The sequence below is a fragment of the Hemicordylus capensis genome, chromosome 3 (assembly GCF_027244095.1).
Source record: "Hemicordylus capensis ecotype Gifberg chromosome 3, rHemCap1.1.pri, whole genome shotgun sequence".
Taxonomy (NCBI): Eukaryota; Metazoa; Chordata; class Lepidosauria; order Squamata; family Cordylidae; genus Hemicordylus; species Hemicordylus capensis.
Genome location: NC_069659.1, coordinates 246,331,912 through 246,353,825, shown reverse-complemented (window position 1 = coordinate 246,353,825; position 21,914 = coordinate 246,331,912). Strand labels below are relative to the sequence as shown.

Here is a 21,914-nt window from a genome sequence, read left to right as displayed (position 1 = left end):
TGAAGACATAGACATAGTTTGTTTTTCTGGCAGTCTTGTCATATTTTGTCATATACGATGTCATATATACCCCTGCTAACTGGGCAAAGAGGCACCTTTTACCATGGTGATTCTCTTTATTTAGCAGGGGGAGAGTAACTGGCCCTATCCACCCCCAGCACAGTACTTCCAGTGACTGTTGCTGGTGTGTGTCTTATGTTGCTTTTTAGAATGTGAGCCCTTTGGGGACAGGGAGCCATCTTATTTGTTATTTCTCTTTGTAAACCGCCCTGAGCCATTTTTTGAAGGGCGGTATAGAAATCTAATAATAATAATAATAATAATAATAATAATATATTTTTACATGATGAAAAGTAAGCCTCTATGCAGTTTATATTTACTTTTTAAAAAATATCACATTTAACAATCATTTGTAAGAGTAAGAGTGTCACTATTGCAGCTTGATAACAAGCAGGTATGAAAAGTAAACATGTTTTTCTAATAAGAACTAATATGTCTACTTTCCTTTCGGTATCCCTACAATCATACCAAATTTGGTCCATATTGGTTCCCACTTGCATCTAAAACGTTTACATGTTTGTGATCTTAAATCAGGGTGGATGACATTATAACAAACTATGCCCTTGAGACACCCCTATGTGTCCCTACACCTGTAGCAAATTTGGTTCAAATCAGTTAGGCAGTTCACAAGTTAGCTCACTTGCACTTCTAACATTTATGTGTCCGCCATCTTGAATTAAGGTGGATGATATCATAACAAACTACGCCATTGAGGTGTCCCTACAATTGTAGCAAATTTGGTTCAAATCAGTTAGGCCACAAGTGGCCACAAGTTAGCCGACTTGTGCCTCAAATGTTTACACATCCACCATCTTGAATTAGGGCCTGTGTTCCTTCTAAGGTGCTTGCGTGCATGTGTGCACACCAACTTTCAAACCCTCTCACAGGCCCACAGTTGGGTCGCTACTACGCCGCCGCTGCCTCCCCCCTCCCCCCTACCACTAGCTGGGCCTCCTGTTCCACTTCTGGCTGCAGATCTCGCGAGATCTGCTGCAGCCAAAGGAGGATGGAAGGCGGTGGTGGTGGCTCCCCCCTGGCAGCCCAGACAGACAGAGCCCAAAGGGACTGGGGCTGGGGGCCTGGGGGTGGGGGGAGGAGAGTTGGCAGTGGCTCCCCACCACGGCTGCAGCCAGAGGAGGACAGGAGGAAGAAGGACGGGAGGCAGCAGCGGCTCACCATTGGCTCCCCCTGGCAGTGCCCAGAGAGACTGGAGCTGTGGGCGGGGAGAGAAGGGCAGGAGGGAGGAGGTGTTGCCCCACCCCATGCAGATCCAATAATGCACTGCGTGAATGTGCGGTGCATTATGGGGATCTCCCTCCCCTCCTCTCTCTGAAGCTGCCTGGGATCTCCTCAGTGTGCCAGCTCTGGATGCAAACAGTCACGGCTGGCAGATGTTCATAGAAATGGGGTTAGAAGAGTGCACACTCTTCTAGCCTCATTTTGGAGGGTGGCTGCCTAGGTGAGTTTCCTGGGATTGGGCCCAATCCTAGCAGTGCATATGCGCCAGTGTTCTCTCTAGCAGGGATTCCCAGATGTGCTTGATTACAACTCCCCAAATCCCCAGCCAAAGGCCATTGCACCTGGAGATGCTGAGAGCTGTAGTGAACAACATCTGGGAATCCCAGTTAGAGGGAACACCCACATGCACAGGCAAAACCTGGCTGGGCTTTCTTAGCCTGGTTTTGCCTGCAGGTATGAATAGCTTCATGGAATGCCCTGTGATCTCATTAGCCTACTGGAAAGTAGGCTGGAGAGAGAGAGAGAGAGAGAGAGAGAGAGAGAGAGAATGCAGGTAACCCATGAATGATGAATCCTCTGATAGAAACATTTTGGCATTTCAGGCTCTTGTTTATATCAGTGCAATGTGTATCCAGGCTTAATAACATTTTAAGTTTTAAATTTTAAAGTTCATGATTTATCATGTGTGCATCTTGCAACTCTTCTTTATTGGCATATGCTTTCATTCAGATTGTTGCTGTTGTTTTTTTTAAGCGTTCCCCCAGAAAAACAACAGCTGACATCCTGAAGCGTGCCTGTAAACACCACATCCAAGCATGCAGTGGGACTGCCCCCGCAGCTCCATAAGTTCCCTTACTCATGCATTTTTGCACAATGGAGCCAGCGGGCACTTCTTCTGAAGCCCTCTACTGCAGCAGAAACTTGTTGCTGCCCTCAGGGCATGAAAATAAGGAAACATGATATGATATCTATCGTATCTATATAATTCTCTAAGGTGTACCCATGGCTAATGCTGTGTGTGGCAGCTCTCACAAGAGTTTGCAAGCCGCTGCCGGGAGAAGAAGAGGAATGCCGGAAAGCGGTAGCTGGCTGGATGTGGGGGGAGAACAAAGTGGCTGAAGGGATGTGGCGGGGAGGGGGAGAGAAAGAAGTGGCTGAAGGGATGGAGGGGAGAAAGAAGGGGCTGAAGGGATGGGGGGAGAATGAGGACAGGGCAGGGAGCTGGATGGGTTGCTGCAGTGGTGGTGATGAGGACAGGGAGAACTAGGGGCAAAGATGCTCTGCACTGGGTCAGCTAGTTCTTGATTATTTCCAGAAAAGATTCTTTCCCATTGCTCTACTTTAAGACGATTTAATACTATTGACTACAAGATACAGGATTGCTTACATTTTGACTTCAGTTAAATCTAAAGTGTGCTTAAGTCCTATTGATTTCTATGAGACCTAAGCATTCTTAAATTTTTCTTGTGACTAAATCTGCTTAAGTACTGATTCAGATGGCTTGTTGATCAGATTGTTGCCCTTAGTAAGAATATCTACCAGTCCTTAAATGTAAAATTCCTCTTGTGGAGTCCTAGTGTTTCAGCTTTTATCTGGGAAGTGAGTAACCTGACCTTTCTGCCTGTCGTCTTTGTGGCTTACACAAAGCATGCTAGTTGTGCATGTTGACAGTTTGTAGTTTCAGACTGAGCAACTGCTGCCTGACAACTAGTGCAAACAAGTGCAGTGTGTGGTATTTCTCTGCTTTTGAAAGTATCTGCATCTCTTGCATTTTTTAAGGAAACTATCAGAAAAACTCTATTTTACTGGTAAGCTTTATGTTCCTGTGGCCTATGTGCTAAAAACCTAAGCTCTTAAACCTAAACAAAAAGTGTGTGTGGTGTTTTAAATAGAACTAATAACAAGCTGCTATTATTGTTGTTTTATTATAAAATGTGACCAGTTTTCAGGATACCATTATTAGCCATGAGAAGACAATATATCTGCATGCCCCATGTTGTTGAGAATGGAACTTTGCCTTTCCTAAGCAGACTATGGATGTACCTATACACTCATAATCTTCTGGTACACTGCTGATAAGCTCAGGAAAGAAAGAAAAAACACCAGTGCCCCTGTGAGAGCATCTTGAATGCAAAGACACCTCCTGCCTAAAGTAAAAGTATGTTATGTGATATAAGTTGACAGTTAAACTAGGCTGACATCGAAATGCATTAGTGCAATATATTTTCTTTCATACTTTATACTTTTTAGATAGTAGTCTCTGGAAAAATGTGCATTCTAGTCACCATGTTGGATAGATGAAGTGACATTTTAATATAACCTTAAAAGCATGTAAATAAATATGCTGATTTCATTTTGGAATGCTGTTCTACAACACATTGGTTATATGTTTCTCTGCTGCAGTTGATAAATCTATTTTTCCACATATCTTTTCCACAACAGTATATAAAATATACAGTGCATAGGAGGTTATGCATTTCATCAAGCCTCCCTGATAGTCCTGTATTTGTGTTCCCCTGGACTTCTGCTTGCTTTCATCTCTTGATGCCCATGATTGATCTGTTTTAAAGTCCATTGGGTCTGTATTGCCAATAAGTCCCAAGCCTATGCAAGACCCTCTCTATCATGTTTACTCTAGCTACATTTTGACTCTACTGCTCTGATATAGCTTTGCAAATGGTCATAGCGGGTTAAAGGCATGTCTGAAGACTGCTGCCACCAGTGCCTCCAAAGACACTGTTGGGTCCAGAAGTACTCCCAACCTGCAAACTTTGTCTTTGGCCCCATCCAACAGCAGATATATCTCACCATTCAGATAACTGGTTTTACTGACCCAGAGTACTTTGGTCTACCTGGATTATATTTCAACTGGTTCCTCCCCACCTCCAAAATGTGCTTAAATTGCATCACTAGATCTCAGTGAATAATTCAATTAGACTACTGCAATATGTTCTATATGGAGCTGTTCCACTGTTTCAGAATATGGTGGCCAAGTTATTAACTTGGACCTTTAGAGCTATCTTATTAGTGCTGAAAGATCTGCATTGGCTAATGGTTTGTTTATGGGTACAGCCACCTAATGGCATAGTGGGGAAATGACTTGATTATCAAGCCAGAGGTTGCCGGTTCGAATCCCCGCTGGTATGAGAAACATCTATATCGGGCAGCAGCAATATAGGAAAATGCTGAAAGGCATCATCTCATACTGCATGGGAGATGGCAATGGTAAACCCCTCCTGTATTCTACCAAAAAAAACCCCACATGGCTCTGTGGCTGCCAGGAGTCAACACCAACTTGACGGCACATCTTACCTTTACAGTGCAAAGTGCTGGTTTTGACCTTTTAAGCTCTAAATGACCTTTTAAGCTCTAAACACTCATCAAAAAGAGTGTTTGCTCCCATGATGAATCTGCCAAGAAGATCGGCTGAGGCCCTGCTGAGGGTGCTCCTGCCTTCAGAGATGATCTGTGTGGCTACCAAGGACAGGGCTTCTTCTGCGGTGCTTCCAAACTATGGAACATCCTCCAAGGCAAATTTAGTTTATTTTAGTTCATTATTGTGCCAATAGAACACTTTTATTTGCCTGAAGATTTGGTGGCATTTAATTTTTGTTTTTTAAAATCTATGATTTGCTATGTAACTGGCTGCTGTTTCTTTTTTTGTTTGCCAGTGTATGTGGACAGCTATCTATATCTATATCTATATCTATATCTATATCTATATCTATATCTATATCTATATCTATATCTTAAATATCACGTAGATGATATATATATATCTGTTTTATATATATATAAAAACTTAAAATATGTTACTTAAATATTAAGTGTGTGTATGTATATATGTGTATATATGTATGTATGCCTCTGTGTGTGTGTGTGTGTGTGTGTGTGTGTGTGTGTGTGTGTGTGTGTGTATTAGTAGATATTTCAGAATACTATGTGATGACTGGAGAATAACTGATACATGTTAGAAAGGTACATAGATGATTTTTATTAGATAGCTAGTCCTCTCTAATAAAATGCTTGGTGTCCGTCCATGGACGGACACCAAGCGTGCGTTCGTGCCTGGCCTGTTCTGGGCATGCGCGCAGCGCATGCCCAGAACAGAGCAAGGGACAAATGAACGCCAGGACCCGGTGGACATCTTGGGCGGCCAGAAGCGGCTGCCCTGAAGAAGCCGGGTATGCGGCGGAGGGGAGCACTGGCCGAGGCGGTGGCAGAGCCGCCGCCTTGGCCAGAGGACGCAGCACGGTCAAGGCGGCGGCGGAGCCATGGCTGCGGCCTGGCCGTGCCGCCGAAGCCGGGCGGGGGGAGGAGGTGGCGGGGGAAGCTGGCCGAGGTGGTGGTGAAGCCGCCGCCGAGGCCTGGCGCCACCACCGAAGCCGGGCGGCTTGGGGCCCTTGCCCGGCCGGGGAGACCAGCCACGGCATAGAGGCTGGCGGCGGCGGGAGGGGGAATGGCGGCCGGGGGGCCCGGAGCACTCACTAGCGCCCATTATTCAACGGGCCTGCATTTACTAGTAGGAATATAAAATACTATTATATTAATCTTAAAATGTATATTGATGGAGTGTGAATGCAGTTCTTTATATTTGAATTTCAAAATGAACACAGTGGCTGCTGGCAGAGGAACCTTGCTTCCCATTGAGTGAAAAAGAAAAAGAAAGAGTGCAAATTATTTTTGTGCCCAACTGTGTGTTTGATTATTACAGGATGACAAAGAAACTTACTAATTAATAACCATAATGTCTCCTACCAGTATTTCTTCCCCCCTGCCCTAAAACTTAATGATGGGGATAAAGGAGGCAAAACATTTCTTCTCATTAGGTTAGGTTTCCTGACTTTTAAAGTATGCTACCATGGTTAAACAACAAGTAGATACTACCCATGACTACTGGAAATGAATGCATTAACTGGTAAATTTAAGATCTGGCAGTCTGAAACATTTGGTTTATTTATTTTATTTAGAAATGTGTTTCCCACTTTCTCACTAAAGCTTCAGAGCAGTTAATATGTTAAAAAATGGGAATATGTTAATAAAAACCAATATGTTAAAAAATGAAGACAAATTCATATAGCAGCAGATAATTTCCTCACCCCTAATCATAACCACATGCTAAACATGGGCATCCAATTATATTAGGGGGAAGAAACCAAGATAACACAGAAGGAACCATATGCTCTTAAAAGCCTGCCAGGCACCTAAACAATTAAAGTGAACATGTCAGGAGGGAAGCTTAAGGAAGAAGTTCCACAATTTGATTGCCGCCACAGAGAAGGTCTTTCCTTCCAGTAGTCACCCACCAAACCTCAGAAGGCAGATCCCTTAGAGAAAGGCCTTAGATGAGGGGTGTCAAACTGTGGCCCTCCTGTTGGGGGCCTACATCATCCTCAGCCACAGTGGCCAGTAGCCAAGGATGATGGGAGTTGTAGGACAACAACAGCTGGAGGGCTGCTGGAGTTTGACACCCCTGTCTTGGATGAAGATCTTACCTGATATGTGAGCCTTTCAAATATATCAGTCTCAGGTAATTTTGGAATTTAAAAGCCAAAAACAGTATCTTAAATTTGTATGGCATCCTATGATTCTGATCTGCCAACAGTTTCTATCCCTTATGGGTTTGCCAATGTGTTTAAGAAAGCATGGGTAGTGTCTGGTAAAAGCTGAGAATCTAGATGGAGATTGCACAGTGTTTCCGTTAGTCAAAGGATTAGTGCTTTGATGTCCTGCATAGCTTTGCCCCATGATTTTGGTTCTCTACTCCTACAACCCACTAATTCTCTGTCTTCATAACCTCCCATCTTCCAATCCTTACAGAACAAAACATCACATTACAAGAAAAACAAATTATACACAATATGCAGTACATGTCATTTAGCTTAATATGCACAATTTATTTAGGTCTCTTTCTTTTCCATGTAGAATACACAGAAGATAATAGGCACAGACCTTACTATAATATTTTATAACAATTCTTTTATTAGTGCTAATTCATAATCTGTTGGGGAAAACAGTTTAGTTGACAGCGTACATTCTATTTTGTTGTAGAAAGAAAATAAGCAGTAAATATATTATAATTTCTATAATACAGCTTGATGGCTGTATATAATACAAATGTGGTTCAATGTAAGCAAGTGTAAAGTAATGCACATTGGGGCAAAAAACACCAACTCCACATATACGCTGATGGGATCTGACCTGTCGGTGACTGACCAGGAGAGAGACCTTAGGGCCGTGGTGAACTGTAGGGATGTGCACGGAACCATAGAGCTGCGGTCCGGCACTGGGATGGGGGTTCCTTTAAGGGCAAGGGGAGGGTGTACTTATGCCTCCTGCCACTATTTCCCCTCCGGTGTGTGTTTTTTGGTAAGCATTTGGGTGGGGTGGGGTGGGGTGTACTTACCCCTCCCGTCGCTTTCCCCCCTTCGGTGCACATTTTTTGGTAAGCATTTGGGGCGGCAGGATACCTCCCTGTGGCCCCTTCCCCCTCTCAGCAGCAAAATGCTTCAGAAAGCCTTTTGCACGTGCGCATCACATATCCGTGACGTGCATACATGCTACATCACACATATGCTCAAAAGGCTTTCTGAAGCCTTTTGCTGCCGAGAGGGGGAAGGGGCCACAGGGAGGTATCCTGCCGCCCCAAATGCTTACCAAAAAAAGTGCGCCGAAGGGGGGAAAGTGACGGGAGGAGTAAGTACACCTCACCCCGGCGTTCGAACCGCCAAACTGCCACAAGATCAGACCGGTCCGGAGGCCTGTAGAATGGCTTCCGGACCAGTCTGTGCACATCATTTGTGAACAGCTCATTGAAAGTGTTGTCTCAGCGCACGGCAGCTGTGAAAAAAGCTAATTCCATGCTAGGAATCATTAGGAGAACATAAGAACAGCCCTGCTGGATCAGGCACAAGACCCATCTAGTTCAGCATCCTGTTTCACACAGTGGCCCACCAGATGCCACTGCAAGCCATGGGCAGAAGTTGAGGGCATGTTCTCTCTCCTGCTGTTGATCCCCTGCAACTGGTACTCAGAGGCACCCTGCCTTTGAGGCTGGAGGTGGCCTATAGCCCTCCAGCTAGTAGCTGATGATAGACCTCTCCTCCATAAAGTTATCCAAACCCCTCTTAAAGCCATCCAGGTTGTTGGCTGTCACCACATCTTGTGGCAGAGAATTCCACAAGTTGATTATGCATGGTGTGAAAAAGTACTTCTGTTTGTTGGTCATGGATTTCCTGGCAATCAATTTCATGGGATGAACCCTGGTTCTAGTGTTATGTGAGAGGGAGAATTTCTCTCTATCCACTTTTTCCACACCATGCATGATTTTATAGACCTCTATCATGTCTCCCCGCAGTCATCTTTTTTCTAAACTAAATAGCACCAGCTGTTGTTGCCTTGCCTCTTAAGAAAGATGCTCTAGGCCTCTGATCATCTGGGCTGCCATCTTCTGCACCTTTTCCAGTTCTGCAACGTCCTTTTTTAGATGTGGTGACCAGAATTGTACTCAGTACTCCAGGTGTGGCCACACCATCGTTTTGTATAAGGGCCTTATAATATTAGCAGTTTTATTTTCAATCCCCTTCTAATGATCCCTAGCATGGAATTGGCCTTTTTCACAGCTGCTGCACATTGAGTTGACACTTTCAACGAGCTGTCCACCACGATCTCAAGATCTCTCTCTTGGTCAGTCACCGACAGCTCAAATCCCATCAGCATATACTTGAAGTTGGGGTTTTTTGTCCCAATGTGCATCACTTTACACTTGCCAACACTGAACCACATTTGCCACTTTGTTGCCCACTCAACCAGCTTGGAGAGATCCTTTTGGAGCTCCTCATAATCTGTTTTGGATTTCACTACCCAAAAGAGTTTGGTATCATCTGCAAATTTGGCTACCTTGCTGCTTATCCCTACTTCTAGATCATTTATGAATAAATTAAAAAGCACTGGTCCCAGTACAGATCCCTGGGGAACCCCACTTCTTACTTCCCTCCATTGTGAAAACTCTCAGTTTATGCCTACTCTCTGTTTCCTGTCTTTCAACCAATTAGCAATCCACACATGTACTTGTCTCCTTATCCCATGACTGCTAAGTTTCCTCAGGGGTCTTTGATGAGGAACTTTGTCGAAAGCTTTTTGGAAGTCCAGGTGTACTATGTCAACTGGATCACCTTGATCCACATACTTGTTGACACTCTCAAAGAACTCCAAAAGGTTTGTGAAGCAAGATTTACCTTTGCAGAAGCCATGCTGGTTCTCTCCCAGCAGGGCCTGTTCTTCTAAGTGCTTTACAGTTTTATCCTTGAGGATGCTTTCCATCAATTTGCCTAGAATGGATGTTAAGCTAACTGGCCTGTAATTTCCCGGATCACCCCTGGAACCCTATTTTAAAAATTGGTGTTACATTTGCTACTTTCCAGTCCTCCGGTACAGAGCCTGATTGCAAGGATATGTTATATATTTTAGCAAGGCAATTTCACATTTGAGTTCTTTGAGGACTCCTGGATGGATGCCATCCGTCCCTGGTGATTTGTTAGTTTTTAGTTTTTACAGACAGTTTAGAACATTTAGAACAGGGAGATTGAAAATAAAAATGCTAATATTATAATGCCCTTATACAAATCTATGATGCGGCCACATTTGGGGTATTGTGTACAGCTTTGGTCACTGTATCTTAAGAAGGATATTGTAGAACTGGAAAAGGTGCAGAAGAGAGCAACCAAAATGATCAGGGGCCTGGAGCACCTTATGAGGCTAGGCTTACAGCATCTGGGGCTCTTTACATTGGAAAAGAGGTGACTAAGGGGAGACATGATCGAAGTGTATAAAATTATGCATGGAGTGGAGAGGGTAGACAGAGAGAAATTTTTCTCCCTCTCTTACAACACTAGAACTGGGAGTCACCCCATGAAACTGAAGGTTGGGAAATTTAGGACTGACAAGCGGAAGCACTTTTTCACATAGTGCATAATTAATCTATGGAATTCCTTGCCATGATGTGATGTGGTGATGGCCACCAGCTTAGATGGCTTTAAAAGGGGTTTAGATAGATTCATGGAGGACAGGATAGTAGCCTATCAATGGCTATTAGTCTGATGGCTGTAGGCCACCTCCAGCCTCAGAGGCACGATGCCTGTAAATACCAGTTGCAGGAGAGCAACAACAGGAGAGAGGGCATGCACATACCTCTTGTCTGTGGGCTCCCCAGAGGCATCTGGTGGACCACTGTGTGAAACAGGATGCTGGACTAGATGGGCCTTGTGCCTGATCCAACAGGACTGTTTTTATGTTCTTAAGGCTGTTGGGGGCTGATTTGCTCTTGGTCTGCATGGCTGTAGTTCATTTGACTCTGTGCTGTTATGCTTGCTAGTAATCAAATATACAGGCCTTTAAGATTTTTCTGTACTGGGATTATGGGCACAGATTTTAATATTTGTAGCTAATGAAGGACATAAGAGAAGGATGGATTCATCTTGTCACACCCCACTGTCTCACTTCAGATGCCTTGTTCCTAGTTCTCCAGTTATATTTGCCACAGGGAGGTGCCACAGGGTGATGCAATTCCCTTGTTTTCTCTTGCATACCAGGCAGACCAATTTTGGTTAGCACAAACCATAGTTTGTCTTTTGTATGTCACAAACTATGGGTATGCAAACCATTGAATGGAGGGGTAAATCCATGGATAAGAGGAGAAGAGTGGAGAAGGAAGGGAGGGAGAAGCATATGAGCCTGCAGTGAGTCTTTCAGGTTTGGAAGATCAGACGCTTGATATCTGAATTGAATTGCTATGCAGGCTTAATTACGTATCTGGTTTTCTTACAGAGTTACTGGCATTGTTTTCCATGGTTCCACTATGATGGCTAATAATAGCTGTCTGGCAAAAATACTTGAAAGGCATGATATAATACTTACATAATATCACAGACAGGTGCCATTATGATAGGAGATTGTAAAAATGTTAATCTTAAAAGAAAATGTTGTTTTCCTAATATTAATTCAAGTTGTTTGTGGGTTTGTTTATTATATTTGTACACCCCACCAAACTTGCATCTTTGGGTGGGTCACAACAACATAAAACAAATTAAAACAAAAATTGAAACATTAAAACAATCTAAAACCACAATTCTAGTTAAGAAGCTTGGGTGAAGAAATGCTTCTTTAAAGACTTTTTAAAAGTTGTGAGAGATGGGGAGGTTCTTATTTCAGCAGGGAGCGCATTCCAAAGTCTCGGGCAGCAACAGAGAGACGGCCCCACCTGAGTAGCCACCAGATGAACTGGTGTCAACTGCAGAAGGACATCTCTGGATGATCTCAATGGATGATGGGGCTCATAATGAAAAAGATGCAAGACATTTCTTATTTGTTCTCATGGGCGATGGGGAGATATTCTTTTAAGACATTTCTGATTTGTTCTTATGAAAAAAGTGATTTTAAATGTGAATGATAAATACAGGTACCTTCTGATCAGTACAACATAGAACTGTGCAACAGATCGACTTTTACTAACTTTTACTAAAACCATGTAATTATTATTATTATTATTATTACATTTATATCCCGCTCTTCCTCCAAGGAGCCCAGAGCGGTGTACTACATACTTGAGTTTCTCTTTCACAACAACCCTGTGAAGTAGGTTAGGCTGAGAGCAAAGTGACTGGCCCAGAGTCACCCAGCTAGTATCATGGCTGAATGGGGATTTGAACTTGGGTCTCCCCGGTCCTAGTCCAGCACTCTAACCACTACACCATGCTGGCTCCACATTTTAAAACTAAGCTATTTGGTTTTCAAATAAAACAGTTCCATTGTCAATTGAAATGCCAGTATTATTTTCCACTTTACATAAGGAGCAAACTACATAATAAATGCTGTCACATGTGACACTGCTCCAACATTTTTTAAAAATCAAAGCAGTTTCAGGAGGGAAGAATTTGGAGCGGAAAAGTCATGGGGAGGGTGAGGGTACTTAACTTCTTTCCCTCCTGCCATTTATCTGTTTCAAATTTCACCCCAAATAATTTTCCTCCCTGAAAGTTTCAGAATAAGTGGTAGCTATTGTTCTTCAGTATTAAAATGTTGCTTCAGATTTCAATCTGGGAATAAATCTGATACAATTGTGAGTGGAAGCACTGCTTAGTTAATAGTTAAGTTGCACTTTCCCTCTGTTTATTTATAAGACATGTATGTAATGAAACAGGAGTAAAGAAAACAATTAAGTTTTCATATAAAGGTAAAGTGTGCCGTCGAGTTGATGTTGACTCCTGGCGACCACAGAGCCCTGGAGGAGTTTACCATTGCCATCTCCTGTGGAGTATGAGATGATGCCTTTCAGCATCTTCCTATATTGCTGCTGCCCGATATAAGTGCTTCCCATAGTCTGGGAAACATACCAGTGGGGATTCAAACCGGCAACCTCTGGCTTGCTAATCTCAATTTAGATCCAAACTAGCCTCATTTATTAATTAAGCCTGGTAACGAATCAATACAAAATCAATAAACAACAAAAAGAAAGCTGCAATTTGGGGCATTTTTATGCTTTTCTAGTGGTTCAAATCTAGTTTCAGTCTCAAAAGGGGCAGTGGATAGGGAAACTGGCAGGAATTCATGAGGAGAGAGGAATCTGAATTCCTAAATATGCTCTGGCAATTCATTCAAGGACTGGAACAGGTGGAACACATCTGGCCATGTTTAGTTATTCAAAGATGTGAGAAGCATTGGGTAGTTTTTTATTTATTTTTATTTATTTATTTACATTTTTTATACCATTCAAAACTTATGTCTCTGGGCGGTTTACAACAGATAAAAACAACATTCAAACATTAGTTAAAAACAAAACAAGAAATTTAAAACACAATACTCTAAAAAGTTGTGGGTCAGATGTTGGAATACTGGCTCTGGGAGGCCATTGGCATTCAGAGAAGCTCCCTCAGAGGAGGAAATCATGGTTAAAATCACAACATTTTCTTGTTTTCTGTTACAAATCTTCAAGTTAAACCAAACTTAAATATGGTCACCTTTTGTTTTATAACACACAGTGAACCAGAATGACAAATCAAGACCAAGTGAATTTCAAAGAGAGTGCCAGAATATCTTTTACCCTTCTAATTTTGCATTACCTCTGTTTTTTCAAGATGTTTTGCTCCAATATAACATGTATTGCATCACATCATTTTGTTAAGCAAGGAGATAAAGCAATTTTCACCTCTGTGTGAAGAGCTTGACTTTGACCAATACTTTTTTTTTTAATCATGCAGTTCCTATTACTACTCTACTGTGCCTCATTATCTCTGACTGCATTGAATTTCTTGTAATATCCACATTGAACATTGTAGAATCTGGGTCACAGTTCTACAAGTTTACTTTACACTACTTTGGTACAGTAGCATATAATGAATGTTGTTTGACTACGGGAAGAACTTCTAGTTAGAGCCATTGTTATAGTAGATTTAACATTGCTGAAACCAAAGTTTGTGCTAAATTTTTACCTCTTTCTGAAATTCCATAAGATTTCTACAAGTGTTTTACTCACAAAGTCTTAAAATGTCAGCAATATAATTGATATGAGCCCCTGGTGGCGCAGTGGATGAGCCCCTGGTGGCGCAGTGGTAAAACTGCCGCCCTGTAACCAGAAGGTTACAAGTTCAATCCTGACCAGGGGCTCAAGGTTGACTCAGCCTTCCATCCTTCCGAGGTCGGTAAAATGAGTACCCAGAATGTTGGGGGCAATATGCTAAATCATTGTAAACCGCTTAGAGAGCTTCGGCTATAGAGCGGTATATAAATGTAAGTGCTATTGCTATTGCTATATTCTTACAAACAAACACGATACTCCTACACTTCTATGTGTGTAGGATAAAGAGGGGGAAATCTATAAATAACTACAGTGTTAACATAAGGACGGCATCATTTTTATAAAGGATGATTAGGAATTAAATTCTAACATTCTGCTGTTATTAGCACAAACATGAAGTAGGAGTGGAAATGACAGAACAGGCTGAAAATATAGCTTTTAAAAATTATTATTTTAAAAAAGAAAATATCTTGGCTTAAATTCTTTTGTTTGTGTTTTTTTTAAAAGAAATAAATTCCCAGGCTTTCATACTGAGGAAAATGTATATAAATTATATTATATATAAACATACAATTTCTCAAACCACAAACATGACAGAGTGCTGAACAAGAAAAGGAACACAGCCAAAATAGGGTTTTAAATCTTCCATTATGTCTTTTTAAATGATAACTAACAATTGTTAAATATGAGACATATTCATCCTGTGGGATTTCTGAGATAATATGGTAATACATAAATTATGTGGAGACTTCGTAAAAGACAAGGGCATTTACGAATCCTTTCTTGTTGAGGATTAAGAAATACATGGACTAAATGCAACTTTGCTGTGAAACTGGTTCAGAACAGTTCAAGGGACAGCATATCAGAGTTACTTAAAAAAAAAATGACATTATCTTCTTTATATATAATCTTAAATGTACCCGTTGCTAATTCCATGTGTGGCAGCTCTTGCAAGAGTTTACGATCAGCTGCCGGGGGGTAGGGTTAGCAACAGGGACGGGGGAGAAAACAGTGATGGAGGCCGGTGGCAGGACTGCCAGCTGGCTGGCGAGAGAAAGCGCGGTTGGCCAGCAGGAGGAAGCGGCGGGCTGGAGAGGTGGTGGGCCCGCCAGCTGGCCAGCGAGAAAAAGTGCGGCTGGCAGGCGGAAGCGGCAGGCCGGCCAGCTGGAGGAAGTGCGGCTGGCCGCTGGGAGGAAGCAGTAGGCTGGCAAGAGTAAGTGCGAAAAGATGGTGGGCGAAAAGATGCAGCCGCCAGTAGGAGTGGGTGGGTGGGTGGTGCCAGGCTGGCCAGCTGGTGGAGGTTGTGGGTTGGCGGGCTGAGGTGACTGGCGGGAGGCTGGGTGGCTGGCCATCCACCAGCCAGCCAGGAAAATAAGCAGGGGCGGGGGAGAGAAAATGGCTGCAGCAACTAGAGGCGCAGATGCTCTGCTACTGGCCCTGCTAGTTAGATTTAAGATTCTAGTTTAAGAGACCAGGTAACCTCCCCTCCCTCCGCAACATTCCTAATTTCAGAATTTCTTTTGTAGTGTATTAAATAGATAAACATGTTCCTAGATATGTTCATGCAGACTTCATTTGACTAATAATAATAATTAAAAAAACACCTAGCAAAATGCCAGCATGTTAAATACAGAACAATAGGCTATCCTTAGTAGAATGATTATTTTTGTATGTACTTCATTAATTTTTTTATCATAACACCACCAGAATTGGAATTTTTCATCATTGCAGAACTAAAATGAAAATGCTTTCTACTCTTACATCATAGCTTTTTTCAATAACTTGGCTCCAAAGCTTGAAAACACATCAGAAACGGGCACTGTAGATCTCTCAGATGTAATGATGATTCCAGCCACAAAGCACAGGTCTCTCATACCTCCAGTAGACTATATATTATATTGTATCGTACTAATGTTAAGCATTTATGTTGTGAGAAGTGAAAAATATAAAATTCCTACTTGGGAATATTTTAGACTGACTAAACAGATATAGCAGATATATCAGGAGAGGATAGGTTTGAAGAACAAATTAATTATTATTTTAATTTGTGAGAATTTGTATTAAAATAATACTTTGAAGAAAGCCATCCTGTCCAATAAATCGGATTCAGCCATAGCAGTGCAAGTAGTGGCGTTTGTCACCAGAACTAGAGCAGCACCTTATGTTTGTGAAAGGGAGGTTCCTTGCCAGTACAATCCCCCACCCAATTACTATCCCTAGGATTATGCCAGGGTTCCTTTCATCCTAGAAGAGTTTCTCTGCTACTCAGAGGCATATCTAGGGGAAATAGCGCCTAGGGCAAGCACTGAAATTGCGCCCCCTGGCCAAACATCTCACACCCATCTTTCAGATAACTTTACCATAATATCAGCTCAAAAATACAAATCAAGCTCGTTAATCTTTTAATATTTCAAAAACTATTTAGCAGTGGACATAGCCAGAGCAAAAAATGCTGGAAAACTACCAATTTCAGTATGCTGGGGATCATGAAATACCCAAATACTATGTGGAGATGTACTTGGAAAACTAAACAGAAGTGCCTGTCTAATTCTCTACTATGCATTGTAGCATCACTATTACATAAGTTTTAAAAATAAATGGAGAATTTGCCTTTCCCAGATACTCTGAAAATAATTAAAGGATATGCAGAGTAAACTGTGTCACTGCTTGGAATATATTCTAGTCTTTCAGAAAGACAGTTAAAATGAGAGAAAGAGAGCAAGAAACTCCCAGTGGGCCTTAATACTAAGGATTTTACACAGATTCAAAGACAAACTCACCATTAATAGCCATATTATTAAGATATCACATTTAACTCACTTATCACAAGAAGCAAAGTAAGAGCAAATGAATACAATCCTAGCTCATAAGCTTCAGCTCAGTATTCACAAGTCCTCTGTACATAGTGCCAAAATGAATATGTGTAAAGTGACTTATATTAAATTAAAAAAAATTACCTGTAGCCCCTTTGGGGGGCTTCATAAAGGCCATGGTGGGGGGCTGCAAAGGACCCCCATCCCCCCGCCAGCCTCTTAATTCACTGCTGCAGCCTGACCCGGGCTGATTTTTGGGCCTGTTTGGGACTACAAAGATCGGCGTGGTGGCCATTTTGGAGGCCGCCATGCATGCTCAAATGGCCTCTACAAAGCCTAGCAAGGCTTAGGGCCTCACAGGGACCATTGGAGCATGTTTGGAGGCCATTTTAAAAAATAATGTTTTTTTAAAATGGCCACCAAAAATAAAATGGCCACCGCACATGCTCAAATGGCCTCTGAGAAGCCTGGCATGGCCCATGGCCTCACAGAGGCCATTTGAGCATGCACAGTGGCCATTTTGTTTTTGGCAGCCATTATTTTAAAAGTTCATTTCAAAAAATTGCGCCCCCCTTCAAGTGGCGCCCGGGGCACGTGCCCTACCTGCCCCACCATAGATATGCCCCAGCTGCTACTCAAATGTGATGTGGCACTGTGGCTCTGCTTCTTCCTTGGCTACTTTTTGTGTGCTAGGTAATAGGAAAGTAGTGCTCTTACACAACTTACTGACATCAGTGGCTGTCCATGGCCAGCACAGCAGCATCAATGACTGCTGTTGTGCCAGTTCAGATAGGTCCATAGCCAGCCTGCCTTGCTAGTCTGGACTGCCACATTTCCAAGGCAGAGCTTGGAAATGAATGGAAAGATCAGTGCGCTGGATCCAAAAAGACCCTTCCTTTGGAGGAAGGGGTTCTTCCACTCAGCAATTTCTCCGTAATCAAAAGAAACTTAGTCTAGTTGCTAACTCACCTGCCCCTGCTGTGTATGTGTATTCTAGAATCTATGACCGGTTAGCCCTAAATGTACAAGCTGAGTAGGAACAGTTGTTTTTGAGTTCAGAAACTCTTAACTAACATGAACACATTCCTTAATAATAATTTAACTCCACAATTAAAGCAACACGCCATGATTATAGTTATGGTATTGAAAGAGAGATTTAGTTTCAGCACGGCATTCAAGCATGGCAAAGGTTTAAGTGATCTTGAACCCATCCCCAGCCACTAACCATCTTGGGTAGGCACCGGATCATGTGGGTGGAGTCTGCATGAAGGAGGTACTATATTAGGGGAGGGGACACCAGCTGCCACTGTTTGTTTTTAATCCCGAATTTTTCCTATTTTTCAAAACAATCTTTCATTCTCTATATGAATGCTGCTGTGTAACAAATCAAGAGCCATTGTTTTATGTTCCTAGATGGGGTGAATCAGTGCTCCAGGCTGGGTGGTATACCCACTGACACCACCCTGATTGTAGTTCTGAGTGCAGAAAATGTGATCATGTCCAAATGTGGCCATGACAATAGTACTGCAGCCACTCAGCTTACTTTTGTGAGCTGTTGTGCTGGCTATTGTCTATTAACTTGAAAAGAGACATGAATATAACTCCTCACAGTGTTATGATTTTCATCACAGGAATGACTTGAAGGTACAGTCTTATGAGGACAAACAGTACTATTTGGAGACCAAGATAAAAGAATTTGTTTTTAAAGATCTTCAGAATTCTTTGGCCTGTTTGTTCTCAGGCTATAGAGTTTTTGCTTTATCCTTGCAACGTGTGAGGTAAGATAGATTGAGAGATAGTGATTTGCTTGGAAGGAAGGGTTTCAATTTGTTAGTCTCTAGGGAACATTTTGAACAAGCTGAGCATGTACAAAAAGGACTAGCTCTACTTGAACCAAAATTAAATCAGGCTGTTGGCATTTAAAATCAAAAGGGCCGCAGAGCAGGTTTCTGTGCCTTCAGCAGAGGATAGGATAGAAGTTGATAATTATCATACAGACACAACAGTGCCAATCAAACAATCAAAGCAAACATTACTTCCAAATATCATATCAGACATCACCTGCAAAAAATATGTTTAAAGAGTGAGGAAAAAAGTATTTGTATGCAAGTACTACAAACTTCAAAACTAAGATTGATATATTGGAGTGGTTAGAACTGGGAGCGGGGAGGGACACAGAGAGATAGTGGGAGTACCAGAAACCTAATGGAAAGGTGAAAATCGCTGATCTCCTTGATATAAAATCACAGAAAGGATAGAGTTGGTTGCAGTGGTGGTCCAAAACACTCTGCTGAGTAAGATGAAGGACAATATCACACCCACTTACCTGTGAGTGGGTGCTTAGTATTCTCAGGCCATGCTGCCTAGGTGGTGGCACATTAGCATTCTCAGACCTACAGATGTGTGAATTGAGTCATGGCCAAATTGATTTGATTCGAATCCGGGCTATTTGAGTGATTTGACCTTAAATCAAATCACCCTTGAGGATGCTTATCAGATTTGAGGTTGAATCAAATCACTCTCAATTCGAGCTTGAATCGATTCGAACCTCCATTTTGTCCCCAGCGATCTCCATTTTGTTCCCTCTGAGCGTCTGCCATCACTGACGGGGTGAATTTTTAGGAATTTTTATGTGTGGATTCTTGTGTGAAATGACTTCTTCATAGGGATTCCTTTTGTTTATTCGGATAGGGATTCCTTATGAAGAAGTCATTTCACAACCGAGAATCCAAAACACATAAAAATTACTAAAGAATTCAGATTCTTTTAGCGGTTGTGTGGCGGTTGTGTGGCACCCATGGGGGCCTGCCACCCAACCTGCTTTGGTTCCCTCTATCCCTTAGAAATTTGGCTAAATTGATTTGAATTTGAATCAATTGAATCAAATTTGAATTGATTTAATCCAGATTTGAGGGCAGCAGGTTCGAGCTTGAATATAATCAGGTGAATTGATTTGAACTTGAATTGAACTGCAAACATAAATTCATGCACATCCCTACTCAGATCATACCAAGTCAGGCAGTGGTGACAAAGGCATTTCCAGCTCAAGTCAGGGGGAAGAGGAAAAAGAAGAGGCATGCCAAGTGGGTTGAGTAGAGGAAAATGAATAGCATGCCCAGTGAGGTGAAGAAGAGCAGTAGCAGGACACTTGAGGTTATGCAGTGGGGGTTTGATACCAAACCTTTGGGAGCTTGCAATGCAATCTCATCCATTTTGTGACAGCACTTCCTGTGTGTGATATTGATCAGTGTTGTGATGATGACCTATCACGATATAGGTAGGACTTCATACTCAAATGGGAATGTCCTCACTTGGCACAGCAAAGTGCTAGGCTGAGTGCAAACAAATGATCTATGCTATCTGGGAGTTGGCTCCAATCCAAAGATCTTCAAGGAACATAGGAAGCAGCTTTAAACTGTGTCAGACCATTGGTCTATCTAGTTCAGTATTGACACTTACTGGCAGCAGCTCTCCAAAGTTTCAGGCAGGAGTCTTTGCCATTCTGCCTGGAGAGGCCAGGGATTGAGCATCGGACCTTCTGCATGCTTTACCACTGAGCCATGACCCCAGTCTTCAAGTACTGAAGGAAAGTAAGTCGATCTACTTCTGCCTTATTGCCTGCCCTGAAGTGAATCCACAGTGCTAATAGTTTACACTCTAATTGCATCTAATGCTTGATAATATTTTTAAATGGCTAGCATCAATCTATGTGGTGAGTTGCCATGAATAATGGGATATTATTATCTCAACAGGTGAATGAGGCAGCTTCCAGTGCATTGACTGATACCGCCTATTGAAAACTGTAATTCACTTCAAATTTGTGCAGACACCTAGGGCAGGGATGTGTAGAAATTAAAAAGGAATTTCTTTAAGGGATATTTACTTGCATTAAGAAAATATTTAAGAATGTACAAAAACAATTCATGTGCCATAAACCTTTTGTTGAAATTAACAGTGCAAAGGAGGAAAAGACAGCTAATTCTTAATTTTGTATTTTTGTATTCTTTTATTTTTAGAACGACAGTTGAGTTCATCTATGGCTGGATCAAATGCCCTTCCTTCCACTGTTGCTGGTATTAGTAAAGAACTTGTAGAACTTCAGCATCTCATTCAGTTTCCAGAGGAGGTTGCTAGTATTCTGACTGAGCAGGAGCAAGATCTCTACCGAAAAGTGTTACCCATTGATTACCTCTGCTTCTTAACCAGAGATCTGGGAAATACTGAATGCCAGAACAAACTTTCAACAATTAAGGCTTCTATTTCTGCAACTCTTCTTTCTGCTCCCGATGGGGAACACAATGCAATTGAAGGTCTGGTGACCAGATTCAATGAGGTAAGACAAGGGTTTTCATTACTTTGGTATACTGTTTGTTTCCTTTTATCTTTCTTTAGCAGTGTGGGGAGAAAAGTGTAAATTTGGACTTTTGATAGGGTAGTTTTCTTGGATTATTGTGGGTTTATACTCCTGAGCAGAGTAAGCACATTTCTTAATTCTCTGGAGTGTTCTGTTGTGGACTAAACTTGATCTTCTTAGTGGGCTGCATGTAGTGTTATGAAACAGGCATTTCTAGATCTCATTAACAGTTCATAGATATTTATCCATAATCTGGAGAAAACCAATTAGGCACTTTAATAAGCAGTGATTCTTAAAAACACAGAACTGTTTATCTGAGTGCTTTTCCAGAGAGGTAAAGCTTAGTTCAATTCCCCCCCCCCTCAGTTATTTTCCAAGTGGATTTCTTCTTGCTTTGAATGTGACAGAAGTCATGTGCCATCACAGTGGTGGAACCTGTTATGTTGTGCGGGTGTCCTTAGCTGACCCAGGATGGTGTTCAGCTGCAGTACCATGCGTTGGTGTTATTGCTAAGTCAGCAATAGTGGGAACCACCATAGGTCAGATAAGACAGCGTAGATATGTTGGTCAGAGCTGCTGTAACAAGGCAAATTGTGTGAAAAGTGGTTTGTAAGATTGTCAGGAATATATTGTTGGTTCGTTTTCTTGGAGATCACTTTGAGCAATTTTAATGGAAAAGGAAGCTTGTAAATATGAGAGGGAGAGGTATCAATTGGACTGGATATGCTTTGTATTACACTTAGAAATGTGCTGGCACTATCTGTTCTACAGGGTGTGCTTGAAGTATAGAAGACATTGCAGTGCTTCTACTATAACTTCCATCACTCAGATGTGTGTGTCACTCTCAAGTTTAGCTGGCAGTACTTCTCTATGTTGT

The 21,914-nt window shown here is 42.1% G+C and overlaps 1 protein-coding gene across 9 annotated transcripts in view; it reads left to right on the top strand.

The window, feature by feature from the left end:
- The window catches only part of PLCE1 (phospholipase C epsilon 1), a 256,592-nt gene that overhangs the window by 113,940 nt on the left and 120,738 nt on the right, over positions 1-21,914 (top strand). For all 9 annotated transcript variants that reach the window (XM_053305927.1, XM_053305934.1, XM_053305933.1 and 6 more), the window contains exon 4: positions 20,700-21,016. In XM_053305927.1, coding sequence (XP_053161902.1) covers positions 20,700-21,016 — 317 coding nt within the window. The remainder of the gene's footprint in view (positions 1-20,699; positions 21,017-21,914) is intronic.